The 24,597-nt window shown below is 44.9% G+C and overlaps 2 protein-coding genes across 3 annotated transcripts in view; one reads left to right on the top strand and one right to left on the bottom strand.

Annotated features, from left to right (window-relative positions):
- LOC114686923 (17-beta-hydroxysteroid dehydrogenase type 6-like) overlaps positions 1-2,651 on the bottom strand; it is a 31,045-nt gene extending 28,394 nt beyond the window's left edge. The window contains exon 1 of the mRNA XM_028861599.2: positions 2,381-2,651. The gene's annotated coding sequence lies outside the window, so the exon portion shown is untranslated. The remainder of the gene's footprint in view (positions 1-2,380) is intronic.
- A 2,869-nt stretch (positions 2,652-5,520) lies between these two features.
- Positions 5,521-24,561, top strand: Prim1 (DNA primase subunit 1). Of its 2 annotated transcripts, XM_028861601.2 has the most exons (13): positions 5,523-5,692; positions 6,209-6,366; positions 9,344-9,450; positions 9,515-9,588; positions 11,317-11,453; positions 12,831-12,889; positions 14,020-14,129; positions 14,777-14,868; positions 15,012-15,150; positions 17,579-17,648; positions 19,097-19,188; positions 20,891-20,989; positions 24,435-24,561. In XM_028861601.2, exons 1-13 carry the CDS (start codon positions 5,590-5,592, stop codon positions 24,452-24,454), a joined length of 1,260 nt encoding a protein of 419 aa, XP_028717434.1. In that variant the 5' UTR covers positions 5,523-5,589; the 3' UTR covers positions 24,455-24,561. The 2 variants fall into 2 exon arrangements, 1 of the variants encoding a protein (XP_028717434.1); XR_005089400.1 differs by lacking the exons at positions 20,891-20,989; positions 24,435-24,561 and adding an exon at positions 18,751-18,907 and having other exon boundaries at positions 5,521-5,692.
- The last annotated feature ends 36 nt before the right edge of the window (positions 24,562-24,597 follow it).

Raw genomic sequence — 24,597 nt, 5'->3', positions numbered from 1 at the left:
ATGTCTGTACATGTATCTCCAATCTGTACATCTACTCAATAAATATTTAACACACTTATCAGTACTTACAAGGTTCAAGAAAATCCCCTTCTACCCAGTTGCCCTAGTCCACAATGTAGCAATCATTTTAATCCCTTTCCTCCTCCTCCCCCACACGTGGACAATATTAACTCCGCCTCTTCAAGCTGCTAGTGCCCATTCCACCACCTCTATCTCCAATCACTGCCTCAGTTCAGGTCATGGATTTGTCCTCTACTTCCAGCCACCGCATCTAAAATCGCCATCTCTGTTTGCTTTTCTCCCCTCCTACTTGCCAGCCTGCGGCTCGAGAATTTATTTCTGAAACACAATTCCGATTATGTGTCTCCGGTGGTGAAACCCAGCCATGAGGTGATAGGTACCATCCTCTGTTCTTAGGAGGCTGTGAGTCGGAGGCCAAGCATAAGCAGCATGCGGAGAACAGCACGCCCCTCCCCCCACTGTCTTCAGATAAATCCAAATTTCTATGGGAAGAGCAGAGTTTGATGTTATGTTCCGGTTGAAGTCTAATAATCCTTTCTTGTAGGCAGCCTTCAGGGAGAGGGCTAGATCCAAAGCATATGTAGCTTTATGAATAACAAGAAAATGTGCACAAGTACCCAGTCAGTCAATAAAAGTCTAGTACATAAATTTATAGGTAACCTTTAAACTTTTCAGTTTCCTATACCAAACCTGTGACATAGATTATAGAACCCTTGCGAGGTTCTATAATGAACGTTTTATTAGCTTTTGTGGCCATCACTTGCTTTGGCCTTAAAGGAAATACTAGTTTAACCTGTGGGTTAAACTAAAACTTTCTCATTAAAAAATACGGTGTTGGTAAAAACACACTCTACCAGTTTGTTGTGATTTTAAATTTATCAAATTTAAGACATCTAGGTATCATGGTCCTGTGCCAACAAAACACATTCTCCTATCTCTTGTTCTTATCTTACCAAAAAGGAAATTAACTGGCATAAAGGTCCCTTGAGTTGTCAAAGAACTTGCTCATTTCAATAATATTTTCACCCCCCAAATTTCCCATCAAATATTGGCATGATTGGCATTCTTATTTCCTCTTGATCGAGCTGAATGAAAGTGAAGGATGAATACCTTTAATGTCACTGCCCTTGGCTTGGATGCAGTGCTTACACCTTGCTGGCCTTTTTAAATCCGCTTCCCATTTTGCCATCGCTTGAACTGTGTCCGTGAACTATTGACAGATTCCTGAACATATTCCAAGCCCTTTATACATTTGTGTCTGTATTTCTATGGCCAGTCTTAATCATTATCTTCAGGAACTGTGTTGCGTCAATAGAGGGTGGCTCAGGGGTTAGGAACACTTGTTGCTCTTCCGAAGGACCCAAGTTCAGATCCCAGCACCCATGTTGGGCAGTTCACAACTCCCTGAAACTTGAGTTCCAGAGGGTTTGATGCCCTCTGCTGGCCTCTGTAGACACCCGAACATACGTGATAGACACAAAAATCCATACACATACATTTAACAAAAGTTTTAAAATTTCTAACTATGCCTATAACACTTTATTAACCTTGTTTGTGCCCATTGCCCCAGCTAGACCTTCAGATCCTTGGAAGCAGAAACCATATCATTAATTTTTTTCTCCCCAGAGCCTCCCTTCCTGCCCAACATAGATCGGGATAGCGAAAGGACCAAGCAGACGCCATGACAGGCTGTCAGTCTTCTCTCAGAGATCAGGCCTCAAGTTCAGTTTCCTGAGACTTGAGCAAGCAGTTTCTGGGAGGGCCGTGAACAAAAGACATAGTCCTTGCAGTAGCTCCCTTTCGGCACGTACTCTGACTGCTCAAGGTTCAGCCAGTTGTTTACTGTCTGGGACCCCTCACTAACTTAGAGCTACATGTATGAGTCAAGGACAGAGCCTGGGACACTGAGACAGCCCCCACAGTCAGTATGTGCTAGGCCAGCCAGCCTCCATGGCAGCTCAAGGACAGAGCCTGGGACTTGTCCAGGCCTGCTCAAAAAAGATAACTATAACCCCCAACCAGTAAATTCAAAGGTTACATACCTCACCCAGTCATATGACCCAAAGGCTTGTACCACCCTGCTTTCAGTTTTTTCCTTTAAAAACCCCTCAGGGCCATCCTTATCCACCTGCTTAGTCAGAGTGTTGGACACGGACCAAGCCCTGGCTTGCTTGTTATCAATAAACCCCTGTGTGTTTTGCATTGGGTATCGGCTCTGTGGTGGTCTTGCTGGGGGAACGGGGGGGGGGGGGGGTGGTCTCGAGACATGGGCACAACAATAGTATTATCTGAGAGGCAGAACCACCAAGCTAAACAGAAATAGATATATGGAAGGGGATTACTAGGGGCATTGGCTCACATAATCGCAGAGGCTGAGAAGTCTCCCAACGGGCTGTCTGTAACTGAAGTCCCTGTCGAGCCGATAGGGAGGCTCAGTCCAAGTCCGAGTCTTCAGAACCGGGGAAACTGACCGTCTAACTCTCAGAGTAAAACCAAAGGATGCTGTGAGAGACGCTGGTTGACTCCTAGAAAGCAAAGGCCTGAGAGTCCAGCAGTCTGCCCTTGAGGGCAGAACTGAAGTGTTCCAAGGTTGGGAAAGAGTAAATCACCTTTCTTGTGCGCTGTTTGTTCTTTCTGGTCCCCTAGCTGATTGGACGGTTCCTGCCCACAGGGAAGGCGGATCTTCCCATTCAGATTAACAATTCATTCATGGATGTGCTCTTTAAACACCCATAGGCACACCCAGAAGCAATGTTTTACCAGTCAATATTCTAGGTATGCCTTCCTTGATTCTAGGTGGCATGTAAAACTATTATACATTTATTCGTTAATTATTTGCAGACTAAGTGAATAAATTAAAGAAAGTCTAATAGGTTTAGGAGACGGGAGCAGTAAGGTGCAAGTTTGAGACCAATCTAGGCAATGTAATGAGTCTCCTTCCCATCACTTCCAATATATTGATAATTTTAAAACAATGTGAGAAATAAAAAAGATAAAAAAAATATACTTCACAAAATAAATTACTCTTTTAGCTGCTAAAAAAAAAAAAAAAAACTGAAAACTTGCAAACTGAGCTAGAAATTGAACTAAAAAGAAATTCCAAATGATAGGTATCCTGCTCTGCCGAGCTTGAGGGAAGAGGTTGGGACTGATTAGATATTGCTCTCGAAGAGGAGAGGATGGTATAGTCAGACGGCCTAAGTCTTGAAGGGGGAAATGGTTTTACTACTTCTGGATGAACTCGCAATGGGAATCAACAACCAAAAAAGTGGCAATACTGCCTCCCAGTGGCATTTGGCATAAAGGCCGCCACCCCAGGGCCCTTGTAAGATAAATAACTTGGGTGGATACGGTCTATCACCTCCACCCCCACCCCCGGCTTCATACTGCCCTGTTTCTTTACCCTATAAATACCCCTTCAACCATACCCTTGAGGAGAAAGATTTGAGACTTTGGACCTCTTTATGTTGCCTGTCCCTAGAACAAACCCTCTTGCCAAAGCCCTTGCTTAGGTGATTGACATGTAAAGAGGCCCTGGGTCCCCAGAGATCTCTTTATGCTGAGTCTGCATAAGTCTCAGACCGGTTCCTTCTCCTTTATCGGCCTCTCTTCACTGGACCACTCCTAAGAGGGTAGGGACACTCTTTCCCAGGCATTTTTATTCCCGCTGGGCACACCCTAGAGTATAAAAAGTAGTGTGTTAATTGTTTTTTTTTTTTTCTAATTGTTTTGTTGTTGTTCGTATGGTTTTTGTTTTGTTTTAAGACATGGTCTCCCTGTGCAAGAGTCTCCCTGCTGGCCTGGAACTTGATAGACCATGTTGGTCTTGAATTCTCTGAAATCCTTCTGACTCTGCCTCCTGGGTACTAGGCTTAAAGGTGTGCACCACCACCCAGCTGTTTGGTTGGTTGGTTGGTTTTGGTTTTTCAAGACAGAGTTTCTCCTGGTAACAGTCTTGGCTATCCCGGAACTCACTTTGTAGACCAGGCTGGCCTCAAACTCAGAGATCTCCCTGCCTTTGCCTCCCAAGTGCTGGGATTAAAGGCACGCACCACCCACACCTGGCTGTTTGTTTTTTAAATCTCAGTTTAATAATTTAAAATTAATTAAAAAATCTCAAGGAACATAACAAGGCATGTAATCGTATCACACAAGAAGCTGATACAGGAAGGTTAGAAGCTCAAGGCCAGTTTAGCCTGGGCTTAGTATAGAGACAAGATCTCAAAAGAAAGAAAAAACAAACAACAACAACAACAGTCCTGGGAAGGTGGCACACGTGGATTCAGAAAAGAAAACTGGGTGGGAGCTCCACCTCAGCCCCTGGCACCCTGGCATCCTATACCCAACGAGTCAGGAATGTTCTGGTAGGAGATCCACCTCAGCTCCCCTCCCCTGTCTCTTTCCCCAAACCCGCCCCTTCAAAGCCCGCCAAACACAGCTCCTCCCCCAGAGAGTCTCAAGACCACTCCCACCGGGTATTTGAGCTGCATCCCAGAAAACAGAGTGGTTTTCTGGTCTCTGCAAGGCTGGAGAATCACCCTGGAAGGCTTTACCCATTAAACCGGGGCTTTTTCTAATTCGGTCTGATTTGGTTTGATTTGGATTGCTGCGTCGGTGGAGAGGTTTATCGGGGTGCAAGAACTTATCAAAAACTGCAATGTACTCTTGACAAGACAGTTGGAGTGAGAACCCTGTCAGTAACAAAATGCACTTCACACAAATAGGATACGCAGGGGTTCAGGAAATCAGCTATGTTTTGTGGAAGTTATCAGGTCCCTAAGGATCTTCAAATAAGAAAGCTCTTTGCCAACCGTAGTGGGGAGTCCATTTTTGAAGTTAGGTTGTTAATTTACTAAAAACCTTTTTGCCTCTTCTCGCCCTTCCAATATTATTGAAAAATTAAAACTTGTGAAAAGTACGGGGATTAGGTGGCTGGGGAAATGTCTCAGCAGGTAAGGGTGAAAGCCACCAAGTCCGATGACCTGAGTTTAACCTCCCAGACTAGGACGGCAGGAGAGAACCCACTCCTGAAAATTGTCATCCTCCGTACCCACGACGTGGCACATGAACACACATCCACAAAATAAGTAAATGTAACTAAAAAAATTTTAATGAAATTTGAGATGTGTTGAGCTAGCCAGAGCTACACAGCAAGAAGTTTTCTTTCAAAAAGGAGAGGGGGAAGCTGGGCAGTGGTGGCTGACATCTTTGATCCCAGCCCTCGGAGACAGGAGATGGTTTCTCTGTATAGCAGCTCTGGCTGCCCTGGAACACGCCCTGTAGACCAGACTGGCCTCAAACTCATATATACTGGGTTTATTTGTTTTGTTTTATGTGTATGGGCCTTTTGTGTGCATGTATGTCTTTGTACCACATGCATGCAGTGCCCACGGAAGCTAGAAGAGGGCGTCAGACCGGTCTCCAGAAAGGGCAGTCCTGCGGCACAGCGCGCAAGAACTACAATTCCCGGCAGTCCCTGCGGCGGCGCGCCCCGACCCCGATGCGTGCGCAGCCGTGGAGCCCTGTGCCGTTCCCGCCAATTCTCGTGTCAGTCTAGTTCCTGACTTCATGGAGCCGTTTGACCCTGCGGAGCTGCCCGAGCTGCTCAAGCTGTATTACCGAAGGCTCTTTCCCTACGCCCAGTACTATCGCTGGCTCAACTACGGCGGAGGTGAGGGAGGCGGGAGGCGGGACGGGTGGCGGGGCCGGGAGCGGCGGGGAGGGTATTCCTGCACCATCCCCGTCCCCATCCCGCCCCACCACTGCAAAGACAGGTGTCCTGGCGGCAGACGGTGTTAGCATGGGGGTGTGACGTGCAACCAGGTCTGTCCGTGCCCGCCGATGACAGACATTCCGTCTTTAAAATATTTACACCTCCCGTTTATTCTTCCCTAGCAAATGTGGAATAGTGCGACCCTTCACATTACAGGCTAAGTACAACAGTGTTGGGCCTAAAGGGGACTCCTGAAAAATATTCTAGAGGGCCTGGTGACTCACACCTGTAATCCTTACATTTGGGAGGCTGAGGCGGTGAATTTTTTCACGAGTTCAAGGCCAACCTGGGCTCCATAGTAAATTCTAGGGCAGCCTAGTCCATACAGTAAGACCCATATATGTATATTCCCGTTAGTTGAGGTTATATAATGCCCTAAACCGAATAAAGTACCACATTAAAATTTTTTTGCAGTGACAAAGAATTACTTTCAACACCGTGAATTTTCATTCACGCTGAAAGATGACATTTACATTCGCTACCAGTCCTTCAGCAACCAGAGTGATCTGGAAAAGGAGATGCAGAAAATGAACCCGTATAAGATTGATATCGGTGCTGTATATTCTCACAGAGTAAGGAGTCTTTTTCTGTGTGTATTTTGTTTCATAAGCCGGAGCGGGTTGGTGCCCCCAAGTTTTGAAGGTAATGTTTTAGAGTTTGTTATAGTTGATGGAACACACTGGTTTTGCCTGGCATGCATGGACCCTTGAGTCCATAAACCAGGTGTGGTGGTGCGTTACCTGTAATCCCAGTGTAAAGGTAGGGGAGGCCAGAGGATCAGACGTCCAAGGCCATCATGGCTGCATAGGAGTTGGAGGCCAGTCCGAAATACATGAGACCATGTCTTTTAAAAGAAAAAAAAAATTCTTGCTAGGGTGGTGACACACTCCTTAAACCCCAGAGGCAGGTGGATCTCTGAGTTCGAGGCCAGCCCCGTCTACAGAGTGAGATCCAGGACAGCCAGGGCCTGCAAGAGAAACCCTGTCCCTGAAAACAAATGGACAATAAACCTTTGATTTGATTGACTAAAAGAGAAAAGTAAATCTATATTCGAAATCAGTAAGCTTGAGTCTGGGGAGATGACTCAGTTGGTAAAGTGCTCGAGGACCTGAGTTGAGAATCCCCAGTACCCGTGTCCCAAGGCAGAGACAAGGGATCCCTGGAGTTCACTGGATAGCCAGACTAATGGAATCAGGGAGTTCCAGCTTCAGGAAGAGACCCTGTGTCGCTAAGGGGGAGAGTGCTTGAAGAAAACACCCAACTTCAGCCTCTGGTGTACATACGTGCACCTGCACACGACACTAAGTATAGAAGTTCTTATTAAGTTCCTCAGAAGAGGAGCTGGGATGTAGAGTAGTCACAGAGCCTGTGTTGTGGGAAACCCTGCATTTGATCCGTGGGAAACCCTGCATTTGATCCGTGTTGCCCCAGGGGTGGGGACTAATGCTATTCTAATTCTCTTTCTAATGCATGAGACCTGGGAGCTCTTAGGAGTTTCCCTCAATCCTTTCTTTTCCTACTTCTAAAACTATACAACTGTGCGCCTTGGTATGTCCCTTTATCGTCTGTTCTGATAGATAGTGACTAGACCATTACCATACTTGTGGTCCTCAATTGTGGGGGGAGCTATACTTTTTGTAAACATCCTGTCCCTTGTCTTTGAAATATCTTATTTCTGGGGATGTCGATGATAGTTTATTAAACTCTCTTCTTTTACACTCAAACCCACCCCACCCCACCCCATTCATCATCTTCCTGCTTCTGCCTCCTGAGGTGCTGAATTTACCAAAGCACCCAGCTATGGATGTGATGTTTTTACTGGAAAGTGATTTGGCTGAGCCGTATTCTTAGGGACTCTGAGCTAAGTTTCTCAGGTCTTTGTCGGAATAATATCTCCACTAGCATAGAGACCTTCATTCAGTCACTGACCTGTCCCTAGAGCCTAGAACAGTGCCCCTCACATCTGGTCGGATAATAGAGCCTAGAACAGTGCCCCTCACATCTGGTCAGATTCTTCCGGAAGGAATCTAGTTTCCTGCCTGAGTTGTCAGTGGAAAGCAACGGACGTGAGGGGAAAGGACTGGATCTCTGGGCAAGGAGATGGCTCAGCAGGAAGAACACTTGCTTTGGGCCCGAGTTCAAACCTCCAGCATCCACCTAAAAGCTGGTTGTGTCTACAACTTCCGTGCTAGGAGGCAGAGGCAGGTTGTGTCTGCACTTGCACCTACAACCTCCGTGCTATGAGGCAGAGGCAGGTTGTGTCTGCACTTGCACCTACAACCTCCGTGCTATGGGGCAGAGGCAGGTTGTGTCTGCACTTGCACCTACAACCTCCGTGCTATGGGGCAGAGGCAGGAGGACCACTGGGGCTCCCTGGCAACCCGCCAAGCTCAAGTTCTGTGAAAGACCCTGTCTGCAGGGGATAAAATGGAGAAGTAATCAAACAGGACACCCAACATCCTGAACAAGTTCTCTCTCTCTCTCTCTCTCTCTCTCTCTCTCTCTCTCTCTCTCTCTCATACATAGACATAAAACTAAACACAATTTAAAAGAAAGGGCTGAATCTCAGCATTTCATGTATAAATACCCGATCCATCTCTCTGGTAGCAATATAATATACCCTTCTTCAACTGTGCCTTTTGTCCCCCAAGTCCCAAGACCCTCTTTTATGTTTTTCAAGTAACAGATCGGGTACCTTCTGGGAGGGCAGTGGAGGAGCAGTCACTTAGCTCTGGAGGTTTACAGAAGAGCTAAGTGGAGCTAAGTGCTTCGAGGAGAGCTGGCTGCTTCTAGGGCTGGGCGTGCTCGGTTGGTTGTTTTCCTAGCACGGAGGCTCTGGGCTCCGGCTCCGGCTCTGCATCATCTGGGTGCAGGGCACATGCTAATAATTCCAGCCTCAGGTGGCAGCAGGAGGATGAGAAGTCCGAGATTATCTTTGGCCACATAGGGAGTTCAAGGTCAGTGTAGGCTACTGAAAGCCTGTCTCAAAACAACCACCAAGACTTATATTTTAATCTGTTGATGGGATCTAAAATAAGTAGATATTTGTTATTTGTATGTACAGTAACAAAGATTTGTGAAACATCCTGTAATAGGGAATTATTTGTATAGACATTTTTTAAAAATGATTTTATTATGTATACAGTGTTCTGTCTGCATATACCTCTGCCCACCAGAAGAGGGCACCAGATCTCATTACAGATGGTTGTGGGCCACCCTGTGGGTGCTGGGAACTGAACTCAGGACCTCTGGAAGAGCAGCCGGTTGCTCTTAACCTCTGAACCATCTCTCCAGCCCATCATTTCTTTGTTAGGAGCCTAAAATAGCTTTATTATTTCTATCACGCAACATATATTTATAGAGAATTCATTAAACTCTATTCTAAGTAGATTAAAAAAAATAAAACTACCATTAATTCAGATTGAGTGAGATCCCAAGTAATGGACTCAAAGTACCATAGACGTGTTATGCAACTTCTGTGACTCATTTTTCCGTGTGAATAGACATGGACAACTCTCACGGAAACTGATAGGTATTTTGTATTTGTAGCCCAGTCAACACAATACAGTGAAGCTAGGAGCTTTCCAGGCCCAGGAGAAAGAACTGGTCTTTGACATTGACATGACAGACTACGATGACGTAAGGAGATGCTGCAGGTAAGCACCTTCCTCTTGGAGTGGGTGGTGTCACTGACAGTGAGTGACGATGACTGTGTTCCAGTTCTGCAGACATATGTGCTAAGTGCTGGACTCTGATGACCATGGCCATACGAATCATAGACCGAGCGCTGAAAGGTACATGCCAGTCAGGTCTGCTTTCCTAAGTCTCCGTATTTCATGATCAGCTCTCCTACGTTTCTGGTGTTTCCCCCTGAAGCATAAGAGAAAAAGAAAAGGGAAACATTTGTAGTGAGAACATTAAGACAGGTGTCAGACGCACTAGTGTATCTTCCCCCAGTACAGTCCACTGGAGCAGCTCTGTGTGCTGTTCCCCACAGGAAAAGTGAGAAAGCAGAAGGGAGACTCTTATCCAGTCTGGTTTTAAACTTACTATAGTGCTGAGGATGACTTTGAACTCCTGATCCTCCTGCCCCTCTCCGCCGCCCTGCAATTACAGTGCGTCTGAACTGGTTCCCAGCATCTGTGTGGGTTGGCTAACAGCTGCTTCTAATTCCATCTCTAAGGGGTCCAATACCATCCACTGGCTTCTGCGGGTAACACCACACATGAGCACATAAATATTAATGAAAATAAGTCAGGAAAGAAAGAAGTCCTTGTCAGAAAAATGAGACTGAGTTAAAAAAAAAAGCAAGAGCTCACCGGACAGTGGTGGTGCACACCTTTAATCCCAGCACTCGGGAGGCAGAGGCAGGCGGGTCTCTGTGAGTTCGAGGCCAGCCTGGGCTACAGAGCGAGATTCAGGCTCAGGACACAGCAGGCTGATGTAGGTCGGTGTGATTAAAACAAGAAAGCTATTGCTGTGAAGAGACACCATGGCCACGGCAACCCTTATAAAGGAGAGCGTTTGATTGGGGTGGCTCACTTATAAACCAGAGGTTTCAGCCTATTATCGTCATGGTGGGACATGGCAGCGTGCAGGCAGACATGGTGCTGGAGCTGTGAGTCCTACATCTTGCAGGCAACAGGAAGAGATCTGTCTCTCTGGGCATTACTTGAGCCTATGCGACCTCAGAGCCCCGCCTCCACAGTGGCACACTTCCTCCAGCAAGGCCACACCTACTCCAATAAGGCCACACCTCCTGATAGTGCCACTCTCTTTTGGGGGCCCTTTTCTTTCAGACCACCACACTGTGAGCATGACACCTGGGGTTGGATTTCCAGCACCTGGGTGAAAGCCAAGCTTGGTAGCACACGCCTGTAACCACAACCTGGGGAGATAGAAACAAGAGGATTCCAGAGGCTTGCCCAGCCAGCCATCAGCTGAATCAGCGAGCTCCAGGTTCAGTGGGAGACCTCAAAACATAAGAGGACAGGAATAGAAGGACATACAGTGTCAGCCTCTGAATTCCCCACATGTATGCACGGGCACGCACACCCACATATCATAAACACAAACGTAAAAACAAGAGAAAGCCGAGTCTGGTGGTGCATACCAATAATTTGGGGGGCGGAGTTAGGAGGATCAGGAGTTCAAGGTCAGCCTTGGCAATATAGCAAGTTTAAAACCAGCCTGAGTAGCGGAGCATGGTGACGCGCGCCTTTGATCCCAGCACTCAGAAGACAGAGGCAGGAGGATCTCTTGAGTTCGAGGCCAGCCAGGTCTACAAAGTGAGTTCCAGGACAGCCATAGCCACACAGAGAAACCCTGTCTCAAAAATTCGGAAAAAAAAAATCAAACAAAAAAACCAGCCTGGGTAACATAAGACCTTGTCTCAGAGTACAGCCCCCAGGAAGTGGGAGGCGGGGAGATTAGAGTACTTGTGGAAAACATGAGGAATGAGTAAGCAAAAGCTAGGTTATAAAACTGTCTTAAAACCTATTATTTCTGCCCCCCCCCCCCAGAGGACTTTGGATTCAAGCACCGCCTCTGGGTGTACTCGGGAAGGAGAGGAGTTCATTGTTGGGTCTGTGACGAGTCCGTTAGAAAGCTGTCCTCTGCTGTGCGCTCTGGGATAGTGGAGTACTTGAGTCTTGTCAAGGTAAGCCTCTCTGAAATAACAGTTCCCGTGTCCTTATCTAGTAGATACTGCCAAGCACGGGACTTTCGGTAACACAGAAAATTACCTTTATAGCATTCATGTTTCAGAGTAAGCAATCTTAGCAAAGATCGTTCCAAGTCATAGTAACGAGTTTTTGAAAGATGCTTCACTCGTGAGCTCACTGCAGCCGTCTGCACCCACGTGAGCTCACTGCAGCCATCTGCACCCACTCAAGTTCTTCATGTGATGGGGACCGTCAACAATTCATGTCTCATGGGTGGAAGACGGGTCCCTGAGGCCCCACCCCTTCCTGTGGGACGGGTCGGTGACGACATGTAGCCACGAACAAGTTTCCCGGCTCTAGGAAATAACCTCTCACCCACACTGGGGCAAGGAACCTGAATTAACTCAGGGAGTCACACACACAAAAGAGCTGATAATGAGAAGACCCGTTGGGAAGAAGGGTTTGGGTGAAGGGGGCCGTGTGAAAATAACTAGAATTCGTCGTGTAAATACGTGAAACTCAAACAACAGCTAAATTATTTTATATCTCTAAAATATATATGGCATCTCGTGTCCATAATTATAGCACCCAGGGACTGAGGCAGGGGCCGTGAGCTCCAGGCCCAGCCTGGGCTCGAGGGTGAGACCCTGCCTCCAACAACAAAAATGATGCTTATTTTTTTTCTGCTAAGTATCCTCCTCTGTAGCAACAGGGAAATTAGTATGCTTCTCTAGTTAACTTTGTCAAATAAAGTTAAGAGGAAGTTGGAGATCTGGAGAAGATCCTGGGCTGGTGGCTCGGTGGTTAGAGGCCCTTCCTGCTCTTGCAGAGGACCCTGGCTCGGGTTCCGCACTGACGTGGTAGCTCACAACCACCTGTGACTCCAGTTCCTGGGATCTGACTCCATCTTACGGCCTTCACAGCTACAACTCTCTTGTGGTACACACACACGTACACCCAGGTACACAGACACAAAAAGAAAACCTTTTTAGTAACGAAATAGCATCCAAGCTGCTATACTTCCACATTTAGCCACTGTCTCTGGTTTTTATATGGCTCTAAATGGGATAATAGAATATATTAAAGATGGTTTTAAATAATTTTTTTTTTTTTTAGATTTATTTATTTGTTATGTATACAGTGTTCTGTCTGCACGTATCCCTGCAGGCCAGAAGAGGGCGCCAGATCTCACTACAGATGGCTGTGAGCCACCATGTGGGTGCTGGGAATTGAACTCAGGACCTTTGGAAGAGCAGCTAGTGCTCTTAACCGCTGAGCCATCTCTCCAGCCCCGGTTTTAAATAATTTTATTTAGGCTTTATAATATACATAAATAAAGGTCTTTTTCCCCCCTCCGGTGGTTTATTTTTCAGGGTGGTCAAGACGTTAAAAAGAAAGTCCACCTGAGTGAAAAGCTTCATCCGTTTGTCAGGTCTGTTGGGAAAGACTCCCTGAGCGTCTCTGGTTTGCTACATGTGTTTCTAGAAGTCTCTTGCTGTCAGTTTCCCCCCCCCCCCCCCCGAGGAGCACTTTTAGTCACTGTTGCAGCTATGAACCTCCTAGTTTATGTTCTACCATGATTCTCAGCGACCTTCACGACTTCATGAGAAATGTGACAGAAAAGTGGGTTCTAGAGAATTATGTGGGCTGCTTACCATCCCACAAGTCACCGTTAACGTCTAGCACACAGGCCCCAGTTTACCAACTTCTAAAACCCATGCTTCCTCTACCCCTGTTCTGCCCTGCGCCCTTAATGATGGAGGCACCACTTCCCCATGTGGATGATGTGGAGGGCTGGGCCTGCTCTACTTAACTCTAGAGCTGTGGCAAAAACAAATGAAACAAGGTGTGAAGAATATTTGTAAATTCCAAGCATTATGTCCCTGTTGCCATTTTTTTATTTTTTATTTTGAGAGGGTCTCTGTGGCCCTGGCTGGCCTGGAACTCACTCATTGGACCATGCTGGCCTCTGTAGAGATCCACCTGCCTCTGTTTCCCAAGTGCTGGCATTAAGGTGTGCACTACCATTGCTAGGCAGCTGTTGTGATTTTAAAGCAAGAAACTAGATCCTACATGTAACACTGATGTGTTGTCCTAAGTCGGTTATTTATACCAGTGTTGCGTGTTCTATGATGTTAGTAACTGTATAGAGTGTAGGATTTAAGAAGTAATCATTTAGACCAGTCACGGCAGCACACACCTTTAATCCCAGCCCCAGGAGGCAGAGGCAGTCCGATCTCTACAGAGGCCTGCCAGGTCTCCAGAGCGAGTTTCCGGGGATCCAGACTTAAACAGTGAAATGCTGTCTCAAAATAAAATAAAAAATTTGTAAAGAAAGCAAACTTTTCCCCAATACCTACCCATCCTATGATAGGTAACGTGCTAGGTTATTTACCTTTTAAGTGTCTAGTTTTAACTAACTAACTAAAAGGTCTCATTCCATTCATCTAGTTCTAGGAATTGAGGAAAAATAAACAGTAACTTTGCCCAGTAGGAGAGTGCCTGTGTATCCTGCATGTTGCTAATGCTGTGGGGACTTTGTTGTTACTGTTATTTCTACAGGAGATCTATAAACATAATTAGAAAATACTTTGAAGAATATGCCTTAGTTGGCCAAGATATTCTTGAAAATAAAGAAAACTGGGATAAGATTTTAGCCCTTGTTCCTGAGAATATCCTTTCCTGTGATTACTGTGGGAGTCAGTCCTGTCAGCCTGTGATGTTACAGATTTACACTGCTTGCATAGTCTCATATGTTTCTGGAAGTTTAGTCTTTTTGTTTCTACATGTCTACATTTTTGTATCACTGGGCTACAGTAAGAAATGGGACCATTTTGTAAAATAGTTTTCTCATTTTGTAAGTTGTTCCTAGAATTAATGGTTAAAGAATGGGGAATCATTTAGTCTGGATATGTACAAGACCTGGGAAAAACTTCATTATGTTATAATAACTTATAATTATTTTAGCATCTTTCTGTCATTTCACTACTAAATTTTTATAAGGGTTTTTTTTTTTTTTTTTTTCAAGACAGGGTTTCTCTGTGTAGCTCTGGCTGTCCTGGAACTCACTCTGTAGCCCAGGTTAGCCTCAAACTCAGAGATCCACCTGCCTCTGCCTCCCGAGTGCTGGGATTAAAGACGTGCACCACCACCTGGCTATAAGGGAATTTTTTTTGCTGCTGTACGTGCCTAGCATTTGCGTTTTAGGAGTCACTGATAGCGTCCAAGTGTGTGAGGCTTCAGCATCCTTATAACAGCACACACCACAGACTGACTTACCGAGGTACCCAGGTTAGCGTGTTCCTTAATAATGTATCACCGATTCACGATGAGCTTCAGAAAGGCTTTCAAAGGTTTCACAGTTCGTCTCAGCGCTGGGACCATCTGAGGAAAGTGATCAGCACCTCCCAGGTATTGAAACCTGTGTTTGCCAATATCATAATACAATTCATGATTAAGTTAAAGATGGTTGAAGAAGATCTTTTTTAACCATCTTTGAAGAAATACTCAGAAGTCCCTTCTGATCCTCATGGTGGCCTTACGTCTGCTTTTAGAATATGAAGAATGATAAATGTGGTCCCTGGCTGGAGTGGGAGATTATGCTGCAGTACTGTTTTCCACGCCTGGATGTCAACGTGAGCAAAGGAATCAATCATTTACTGAAGAGCCCTTTTAGCGTTCATCCTAAAACAGGTACAGTGTGAGGAAAGTGAGGAAAACGAAAAGAAAAACCCTTTTCTTCTGTTTTGAGACAGGGTCTCACTGTGTAGACCAGGCTTTCCCTCACAGACATTTGCTTGCCTCTGCCTCAGAGTGCTGGGATTAAGGCGTGTGCCACCACGCCTGGCTCATTATTTTTGGTGTTAGTGGGGATGTCATTAATTGTGAATAGATATATATGTCTGTGAAGTTAAGGTTGAAGGACCAACTTGTTGGCTAGTATCTGCATGCTCTGACCTTGCCTGCTAAGTAGCTACCAGGTGAACTGCTACTCTGTCAAAGTTTGAGGGTTGTGGGGTATGAGGCTCGGTTTGTAAAGTGCTCGCTTGTCCTTCACAGAAGCCCTGGGTTCCATCCCAGCAACCATAAGTGGTGTGTGATGGCACAGGCCTGTAATCCCCCTAATCAGGAGAATCACAAGTTTGACGTCATCGTCAGCAACATGGAGTTGGAGGCCAGCCTAGACAATATGGGAGCCTTGTCTCAAAAAAAGAAAAAAACTGTTAGGAAAAGCAAACTGGAGCCAAGTACAAAGTGTTTGTTTATTTTTTTATTTTTTTTAAACTTTTTTTTTTTTAAAGATTTATTTATTTATTATGTATACAGCATATGTGACTACAGGCCAGAAGAGGGCACTAGGTCTCATTACAGATGGTTGTGAGCCACCATGTGGGTGCTGGGAATTGAACTCAGGACCTCTGGAAGAGTAGTCAGTGCTCTTAACCTCTGAGCCGTCTCTCCAGCCCCCAAAGTGTTTGTTTATACACCTGTACTTCCAGCACTCAGGATGTAGAAGCCAGAGGGAAGCAGAAGGATCAGAGCCATTCTTGGCTACATAGCAAGTTCCAGGCTACGCCAGGTACTCTCCATAGTGGGACCCCATTTCAAAAGAAATCATTATATCCTCAGTCCTTAGATGTGAATTTTATGTATTGTCCTGGGTGTAGATTGTTTTGTTTTGTGGTTGGTTTTTTTTTTTTTTTTTTTTTTTTTTTGTTTATTTTTTCGAGACAGGGTTTCTCTGTGTAGCCCTGGCTGTCCTGGAACTCACTCTCTAGACCAGGCTGGCCTCGAACCAGGTGTAGATTTATAAGATGTCATCAAAGGTTGTATGTCGCTTAGCAACAGAAATACCTTTAGAGAAATATCATTTACTTTATTATTGTGCAAACATCACAGTATATTTTTATACAAACTAAGCTGCTTATTGCTGGACAATATCTTATAATGTCACCACTGTATGCAGCCCATCAGTTGACCAAAATACCTTTCTGGTCACATGACTGTATATTTCCAAAACGCTCCATAAAGATGTCCAGTGTGCAACTGGTGAGGTATCGCGGCAGGTAAGAGGCACTTGCCACCACACTTGATGACCTAGGTTCGATTTTCTGGACCTACATGGTTGAAGGAGAAAACCAGCTCCTACAAGAGGACTCTGACTTATACACACACATATAAATAAATGCTTTTTTAAAAAAAAATGTTTAAAGATGTCCAGGGGCAGGCTGGAGAGATGGCTCAGAGGTTAAGAGCACTGACCGTTCTTCCGGAGGTCCTGAGTTCAATTCCCAGCAACCAACCACATGGCAGCTCACAACCATCTGTAATGAGATCTGGCGCCCTCTTCTGGCCTGCAGGCATATATGCAGGCAGAACACTCTATACATAATAAATAAATAAATCTTAAAAAAAAAAAAAAAGATGTCCAGGGGCTGGATAGATGGTTCAGTGGTTAAGAACACACACTGCTCTTCCAGAGGTCCTGAGTTCAAATCCCAACACCCATGTCAGGTGGCTCACCACCGCCTATAACTCCAGCTCCAAGAGGATCTGATGCCTCTGGCCTCTGCAGACACCTGAGCTTGTGTACACAGAGAACACACACACACACATACACACACACACAGTTAAAAATAAGAGGTCTGATGTAGTCAAATATGGTGGTGCATACCTGTGGTCTCAGCACTTAGGGGGTTCATAAGTTCAAGACCAACCTGGGCTACATAATGAGGCCTTGGCTCCAAACAGCCTGAGCATGATAGCTCATGCATATAATCCATCCCAGTACTCGGGCAGAGACAGGAACACTGTTGCAAGTTCAAAACCAGCCTGATCTACATAGTAGTGAGTTCAAGGACAGCTAGGGCTATATAGTGAGACCCTGTCTCCAAAAACCCTATGATAGCAAAGCCTTTGGGAAAAAAATTGTGTGTGTGTGTGTGTGTGTGTGTGTGTGTGTGTGTGTGCGCTTCCTAAGGATTGAATATAGGACCTCATGCATGCAAATCAAACACTCTACCACTAAACTCTATCCCAGCGCTTTGTAAAAATTTAACCAAAAATAATCCAGAGACACAACAGCCTATAATCATGTGTTTATAACTTCTGGTTCTTACAGGTCGCATTTCTGTGCCGATTGATTTTCAGAAAGTCGATCAGTTCGACCCATTTACTGTTCCAACTGTAAGGTATGTTCCAGATCATTGATCATTCCTTGTTTACAGCTATTCTCCTGAATTCTAAATAGATTATCCTAGATCCCTGGATAGAGATGTAGCTTTATGGGGTGACCTATTTGATTGTGGAGGTACTTAGTACTAGGGATTATATGGTGATACTTTAGGAGGGCCATGCATGGTTTTAGCTGTTGTGTGGGGAAAAGCATTTTAAGATCAAATAACCCTCTGAGGGCTAAGGGGCACAGCTCATTAGCAAGAGTATTGGGTCCGTCCAGTCCACAGCATCAAAAATAGTAAGTCTGGGAAATACCGATTCAAGCATATGAAAAGTTTTAGGCGGCGCTTGGGAAGATGGCTCCCTGGGTAAAGCACAAGCATTAAGACCTGAGTTGAAGCTGGGCAGTAGTGGCACACACCTTCAATCCCAGCACTCGACAGGCAGAGCCAGGCGGATCTCTGTGAGTTTGAGGCCAGCCTGGTCTACAGAGCAAGATCCTGGACGGGCACCAAAACTACACAGAGAAACCCTGTCTCGAAAAAAAACAAAAGACATGAGTTGAAGTCACTAGACCTTCTTAAAGCCAGGCACAGTGATACGTATCTGTGATCTCTGTGTCTGTTGTGAGATGGGAGCAAGAGACAGGAAAATCCCCAGGAGCTCCCAGGCCAGTTAGCCCAGAAAACACCCAACAGGTCGAGGTGAGGGTCAACTTTGGCTGTATGTGTACTGTAGCTCACATACACATTTGCATACATGAAAGTTTTAGCCTAGAGATGTATATGGATGTAGCTCAGTGACAGCACTTGCCAGGCATATAGCTTATACAAGGCACTGGGTTAGATCCCAGAACCGTACTAAAAACAGATCTTGCCAGGCGTAGTGGCATATACCATGGATCCAGAGGCAGAAGGATCACAGTTCTAGGTCAGGGCGTGGGAAGAATGTGGCTTAGCACATAATCACGGGTGATGTGGAATACACCTGTAATCGCAGGCGCGGGGAGGACGGAGGTGAAACAAGAGAATTCAAGGTCATCCTTGGCCATGTGACAGTTTGAGGGCACCCTGGAATACGTGAGACTCTTTCTCAAAATTAAAACAAACTTTCCAGGTCACCTAGAGCTACATATTGAGACCTGCCGAGTGTGAGAGCACTTGTGTGTGCAAGGCCCTGAGCACACACACTCTGCTGCTGCCTTTCCTAATCCATAATAATGTGCTCGGAAAACTCCAAGAAGAGATGATGCAGCCTCAAATCTACTTGACAGGTTGTTTGTTTATTGTTCGTACCAGAAGTGGTGCCTGGGGTCGTTTACATACTAAGACCATCGCTCACCACCAAGCTACCCCTCAGGCAGATGTTTTTTCACAGAGAGTTTGAGCTTCCTGTGCTAATGTCAGTGGGTGATGTGAGTCTAGGAACCAACTTTAAAATTCCCTTATTCTATTGCTTGTAGCGCCATCTGCCGAGAACTGGACCTGGTTTCCACTCATGAAAAGGACAACGAGGGGCATGAAGCCGGATCTGATAGCAAACCCAGAGTCAGAGGTAAGTTAGTGTCCTGGAGCTGCTCTAACAGACCTGTCTGCCCTCCTGTAACTAGTTCTTAAAGTCAGGCCACGGTGGGGCATCAGCCCTGAACCAGCTCAGTGATAAATGCTGTCACTGCTCTGCCCTTCTCTAGTATAGCCTGTGGAGTCTTTAAAGAATTGTGTCATCACCGGACAGTGGTGGTGGCACATACCTTTAATCCCAGCACTTGGGAGGCAGAGCCAGGTGGATCTCTGTGAGTTTGAGGCCAGCCTGGGCTACAGAGTGAGTTCCAGGACAGGCTCCAAAGCTACACATACCTCAAAATGATAAAGGCTACTATAAACAACAAATCTATAGTCAATGAAGACAGACCAAGGACATTTCCTGTAGAATCAAGAACAAGACAAGACAAGGATGTCCACACTCTTTTTATGTTTTGTATCTTTTTAGGTTTTATTTATTTTTATTTCATGTGAATGAGTGTATGCCTGAATGTAATTGTTATATCTGTACACCATACACACGTAGTACCCATGGGAGCCAGAAAGGACATTGGATCCTCCTGGAACTCGAGTTACAGCCAGCTGTGACTGGGGGGTGGGGGTGGGGGGCTGGAAATTGAACCTGAGTTCTCTGCAGGAACAGCAAGTGCTTTCTACTGCTGAGATATCTCTCCAGGCTGGCCTCAAACGCACAGAGATCCGCCTGCCACTGCCTGTCAGTGCTGGGATTAAAGGCGTGTGCCACCACTGCCCGGCTGAGGTATGTTTCAACTATTCCTAAAATCTCCAGAACTTTATCATGAAGGCATGTTAAACTTTTTCAGATGCCTTTTCAGCATTAATAGAAATGCGTGTGGGGTTTGTCTCAAGTTTATTTATATGATGTATTACCTTTATTGATGTATATATGTCGAACCAACCTTGCCTCTCTGGCACGAAGCCTATTTGTTCATAGTGCATAGTCTTCTTAATGTGTTCCTGAATTCAGCTTGCAAGTATTTTGTAGAGAATGTTTACGGCTATGCTCATCAAAGAGATTGGTCTGTGGTTTCTTTTGTTGTTGTGTCTTTGCCTGGCTTTGCTACCAGGATAAGATTGGCTTTGTAGAGTGAGTATGGTAGTGTTCCTTCGTTTTCTGTTTTTTAAAAATTGGCATGAAATCTTCCTTGAAAGTTGGATAGGTCAGGCAGAGTAGCACATACCTTTAATCCCAGCAGGAGGCAGAGGCAGGCAGATCTCTGAGAGTTCTAGGCCAGCCTGGTCTACAGAGTGAGTTCCAGGACAGCAAACAAAACAAAACAATTCAACAGTGACTGTCCAGTCCTGGGTGTGTGTGTGTGTGTGTGTGTGTGTGTGTGTGTGTGTGTGTGTGTGTGTGTGTGTCTTTTGATGATACTTTCCATCTTATAGTGGGTCTGTTTAGTTATTTATATCTTCTAGACTTATGGGAGATGATACGCACTTAGAAACCCTGCTTCTGAGTTACCCAGCTTTTTAGAGCACAAGTTTTCATAGTTCTCTCTAATAACGCTGTTTCCTTGGAATCTGGTGGAATGGCACCTGTATTCTCTAACTTAGGGCATTTGTATCTCCTTTCTTTCTTGATTTTTATCAAGGTGGTTGAGGGATTGTCAGAGAACCAGCTCTGGTTGTTTTAAAATATTCGTGCTCCTCTGCCAATGTGCTAGCTCTGACGTACACCCTTTGTACTCCAGATTACAAGAAGACCAGTCTAGCACCATATGTGAAAGTGTTTGAACAGTTTCTTGAAAACCTGGATAAGTCCCGGAGAGGCGAACTTCTCAAGAAGAGCGGTAAGATGATGTCCCCTTGTGTCTAGGATCTTCTGAGTTGGAATAGTTTGAAGCTCCCGGCAAATGAACAACTTAGTGTTTCTAGTCTTTGTAAAACTAATCTTTGTCTAATCTAGCTTAAAAAATACTGATTTATTGTAACTTTAGTGGGTTTTTGTTGTTTGTTTTTTGTGTTTTTTTTTTGTTATTTTTACATTTGCTTAGGGAGGGGTGTGTGTGTGTGTGTGTGTGTGTGTGTGTGTGTGTGTGTGTGTGTGTAAGCACATAGCGCATCTGTAGGGATCAGATGACCATTTGGGAGTCACTTCTGTCCTTCTACCATATGGATCAGGGGATTGAACTCAGGTTGTCAGCCTTGGCAGTGAGCAACTTCACCTGATAAGTGTCCTGCAAACCCTTAGGTTTTGTTTTTCGGTCCTGGAACTCACTCTATAGACCAGGCTGGCCTCAAACTCACAGAGATCTGCCTGCCTCTGCCTCCCCAGTGCTAGGATTAAAGGCGTGCGCCACCACTGACTTTTTGTTTGTTTTGTTTTGGTTTTGGTTTTTTTTTTTTTTTTTTTTTTTTTTTTTTTGGAGCTGAGGATCGAACCCAGGGCCTTGTGCTTGCTAGGCAAGCGCTCTGCCACTGAGCTAAATCCCCAGCCGTTTGTTTGTTTTTAATAAAAGTTTCTTCATTCAACAAAGGCCTGTTATCTCTGGGGTGAGGCAAGAGGATCAGGAGTTCAAGGCCAGCCTGGACTAAATGAGACCCTGCCTCCAAACAAGAAAAAAAAAGTGATTTTTTTTTTTCTTCCGTGAATAATAATGGTTTCTTTTCTTTTTTTGTTTGTGTTTTGTTTTGGTTGTTTGTTTTGATTTGATTTTTTCTGAAACAGGGTTTCTCTGTGTAGCTCTGGCTGACCTGTCTATAGACTAGGCTGGCCTCGAACTCATAGAAATCCACCTAAAGGCATGTGCTTAAATGAAGGTTTCCTAGTCCAGCACATTTATTGAACACACTCTGTCAGGTAAAATGACATGAACAAAGATGAATCCTACACCATCCCTCCTAGTCTGTCAGTAGGACGGGTCATGGAGGGCCCGGGAAGGCTGAGGAGGAGAAGTGCCATACGTCAGAGGCCAGCTGGTCCACACGGTTCCAGGCTAGCTTAAGTTTCAGTGTGAGACCCTGTCTTCACACACACACACACACACACACACACTACTAACTTTATACCAAGCAACGCCGTCCGAATGCTCAGAGAGAGAGATCTGTCTGAATCTGAGCTGTGATGTGAAAGGTTCTCTAACTCCTTTCAGTAAATGTCTTTAAGAATGCCAAGCAAATAATCTACTACTGAGTTACATCCGAAGCCCACGGTGTGGGGGTGTCGGGGAATGACAGATACATCTGAAGAAGCATGATAGAGCCAAAATATAAGTGGCCTTAAATTCCAGATGTAGGAGTCTGGGTAGGAACAGGAAAATAGTAAAGATTTTTAGGGAAGAAAATACTTTGATTTGTGCTCTCACTAAAAGCAGATCCCAGCTAGGAATGTTAGCTCCGCTGGCAGAGTCCTTGCCTCACATGAATGAAACCCTGTGTTCAGTGCCCAGCACCACGTACACCTGTGCCCGGCTCAGCTGATGCACACCTGTAGTCCTAGCACTTCAGAGGTGGAGGAACGGGGGTCAGAAGTTCAGGGCTGGCAAGAGAGCTCAGCAGGTGGATGCTTGCCACAAAGCCCGAGAACCTGAGTTCAGTCTGCAGAACTCACGTGGCAGAAGGAAAGAACCACGTGTTCCCTGCCCCTGCCTTTTCCTCGCCATACTAAATAAGTCAGCGTGCCTTTGCAGGAGAGGCCGGAGTGACATGTCAGGAGTTAAGAGCATGTGCTGCTTTTGCAAAGACCGGAGCTCAGTTCCCAGCGGCCACACTGGGCAGCTCACAACCATCTGTAACTCCAGTTGGAGGGATCCAGTGCCCTACTGAGCCTCTGAGGGTACCTGAGTAGAAGTGAGCATACCCACACATAGGCACGTACACAGAATTAAAAAGTAAAGTATTGCGACATCACTGCACGCCCGTGGTGCACAAGCGTACATACACGAGAGCAGAACACACATAAAGTGAAAGTAAGTCAATCTTTTTAAAAGAAATTATAAAGGACCGAGAGAATTGGGAAGGGGAGGGAATTGTCATAGAAGCCAGAAAAAGTTTCAGGGAGATGATCAAATGTAAATACAAGAGGGAACTATCAAACCTTATTAGATGTAATTACTAAAAGGAGGTACTCAAATGAGGAGTTTTCTGACTAGGAAAGAACTTATAATATGTAAATTAAAGGGAAAAAATCAGTAAACATGTTTTTTGGGGTTGTTTTTTGTTGTTGTTGTTGGTTTGGTTTTTTTTTTTTTTTTGAGACACAGTTTCTTCTCTGTGTATACCTGGCTGGCCTCGAACTCAAAGAGATCCGCCTGCCTCCTGAGTGCTGGGATTAAAGGCATGAGCTACTAACATCCAGCTAAACATGTTTTTAAATAAGTAAAATACTTAAATTATTTACAGTGTATTTCTCTTATGGAGATTATTTTCTTCATAGAGAAAAGTAAGTCTGTAAGCCGGGCGGCAGTGGTGCACGCCTTTAATCCCAGCACTCGGAGGCAGAGCCAGGAGGATCTCTGTGAGTCTGCAGAGTGAGTTCCAGGACTGTTATACAGAGAACCCTGTCTAGAAAAAATAAAAAGCCTGGTAGTGGTGGGGGCACAAAAATTATTTTTAATTTGAAATGTATGTATACTTTATTAACTTCCTACAAAATATTTGTCTTTCCAGTAACAAAACTAGAAGATTATTTTTCTTCATGAATTTTCCTCTTAGAAAAATTCTCATGTTGCTACAGAATGAAGTTTTCAAAAGCTTGATGGACACCCTAGAAAGCAATAGCAATATTATAGAAATACCATCACTGTTCCCACTTCTTAATTTGTGTTGGATTCCAGAGGGCCTAAGACAAAGTTTTGCTCATAGTGAGCACTCAGATTTGTCTTTATTGGATAAACTTAAAGCCTCATCATTGCTGGTATTCCAAGTAGCCATACCAAGTCCTTTGATTTCTTTTTATTTTAGACATGGGGAGAGACAGACAGACAGACACAGTGTTTGCATGCACACTTGCCGTAGAATGTGTGTGTGTGTGTGGAAGTCAGAAAATCCTGGGCAGCAAGTGCCCTTACCCACTGAGCCGTCTGGCCAGCCTTTAGATTCTCATTCTCTACTGGATCAGCCTATAATGTGGGCCTCAACACATGTAAAAACAAGCCTTTATGTGCGATGTGAATTTAATAGAAGCATTAAACAAATCAGAATATGGAAATAAATGGTTTTATTTTCCTTTACTAATTTTCATTTTAAAAAAACTATATTTTTAGTTTTTAAATTGTGTTTTCTATTTTGTTGTAGATTTACAAAAAGATTTCTGAAGAGAACAACTCCTATCAAACCAATGTCACTGCCTTCAACCCTGAACCACGGACCAAATACTTTAGGAACCATTTAATAAATTCATCTATGTGCCTTACTCCTTAAAGCAGAATGTCCTTCTTTCAAGAAATAGTTTATGTTG

Source organism: Peromyscus leucopus, chromosome 18 (genome assembly GCF_004664715.2).
Source record: "Peromyscus leucopus breed LL Stock chromosome 18, UCI_PerLeu_2.1, whole genome shotgun sequence".
In the NCBI taxonomy this organism is placed as follows: domain Eukaryota; kingdom Metazoa; phylum Chordata; class Mammalia; order Rodentia; family Cricetidae; genus Peromyscus; species Peromyscus leucopus.
The sequence above is the reverse complement of the archived record's forward strand: the minus strand, read 5'-3'. Positions and strand labels throughout refer to the sequence as shown.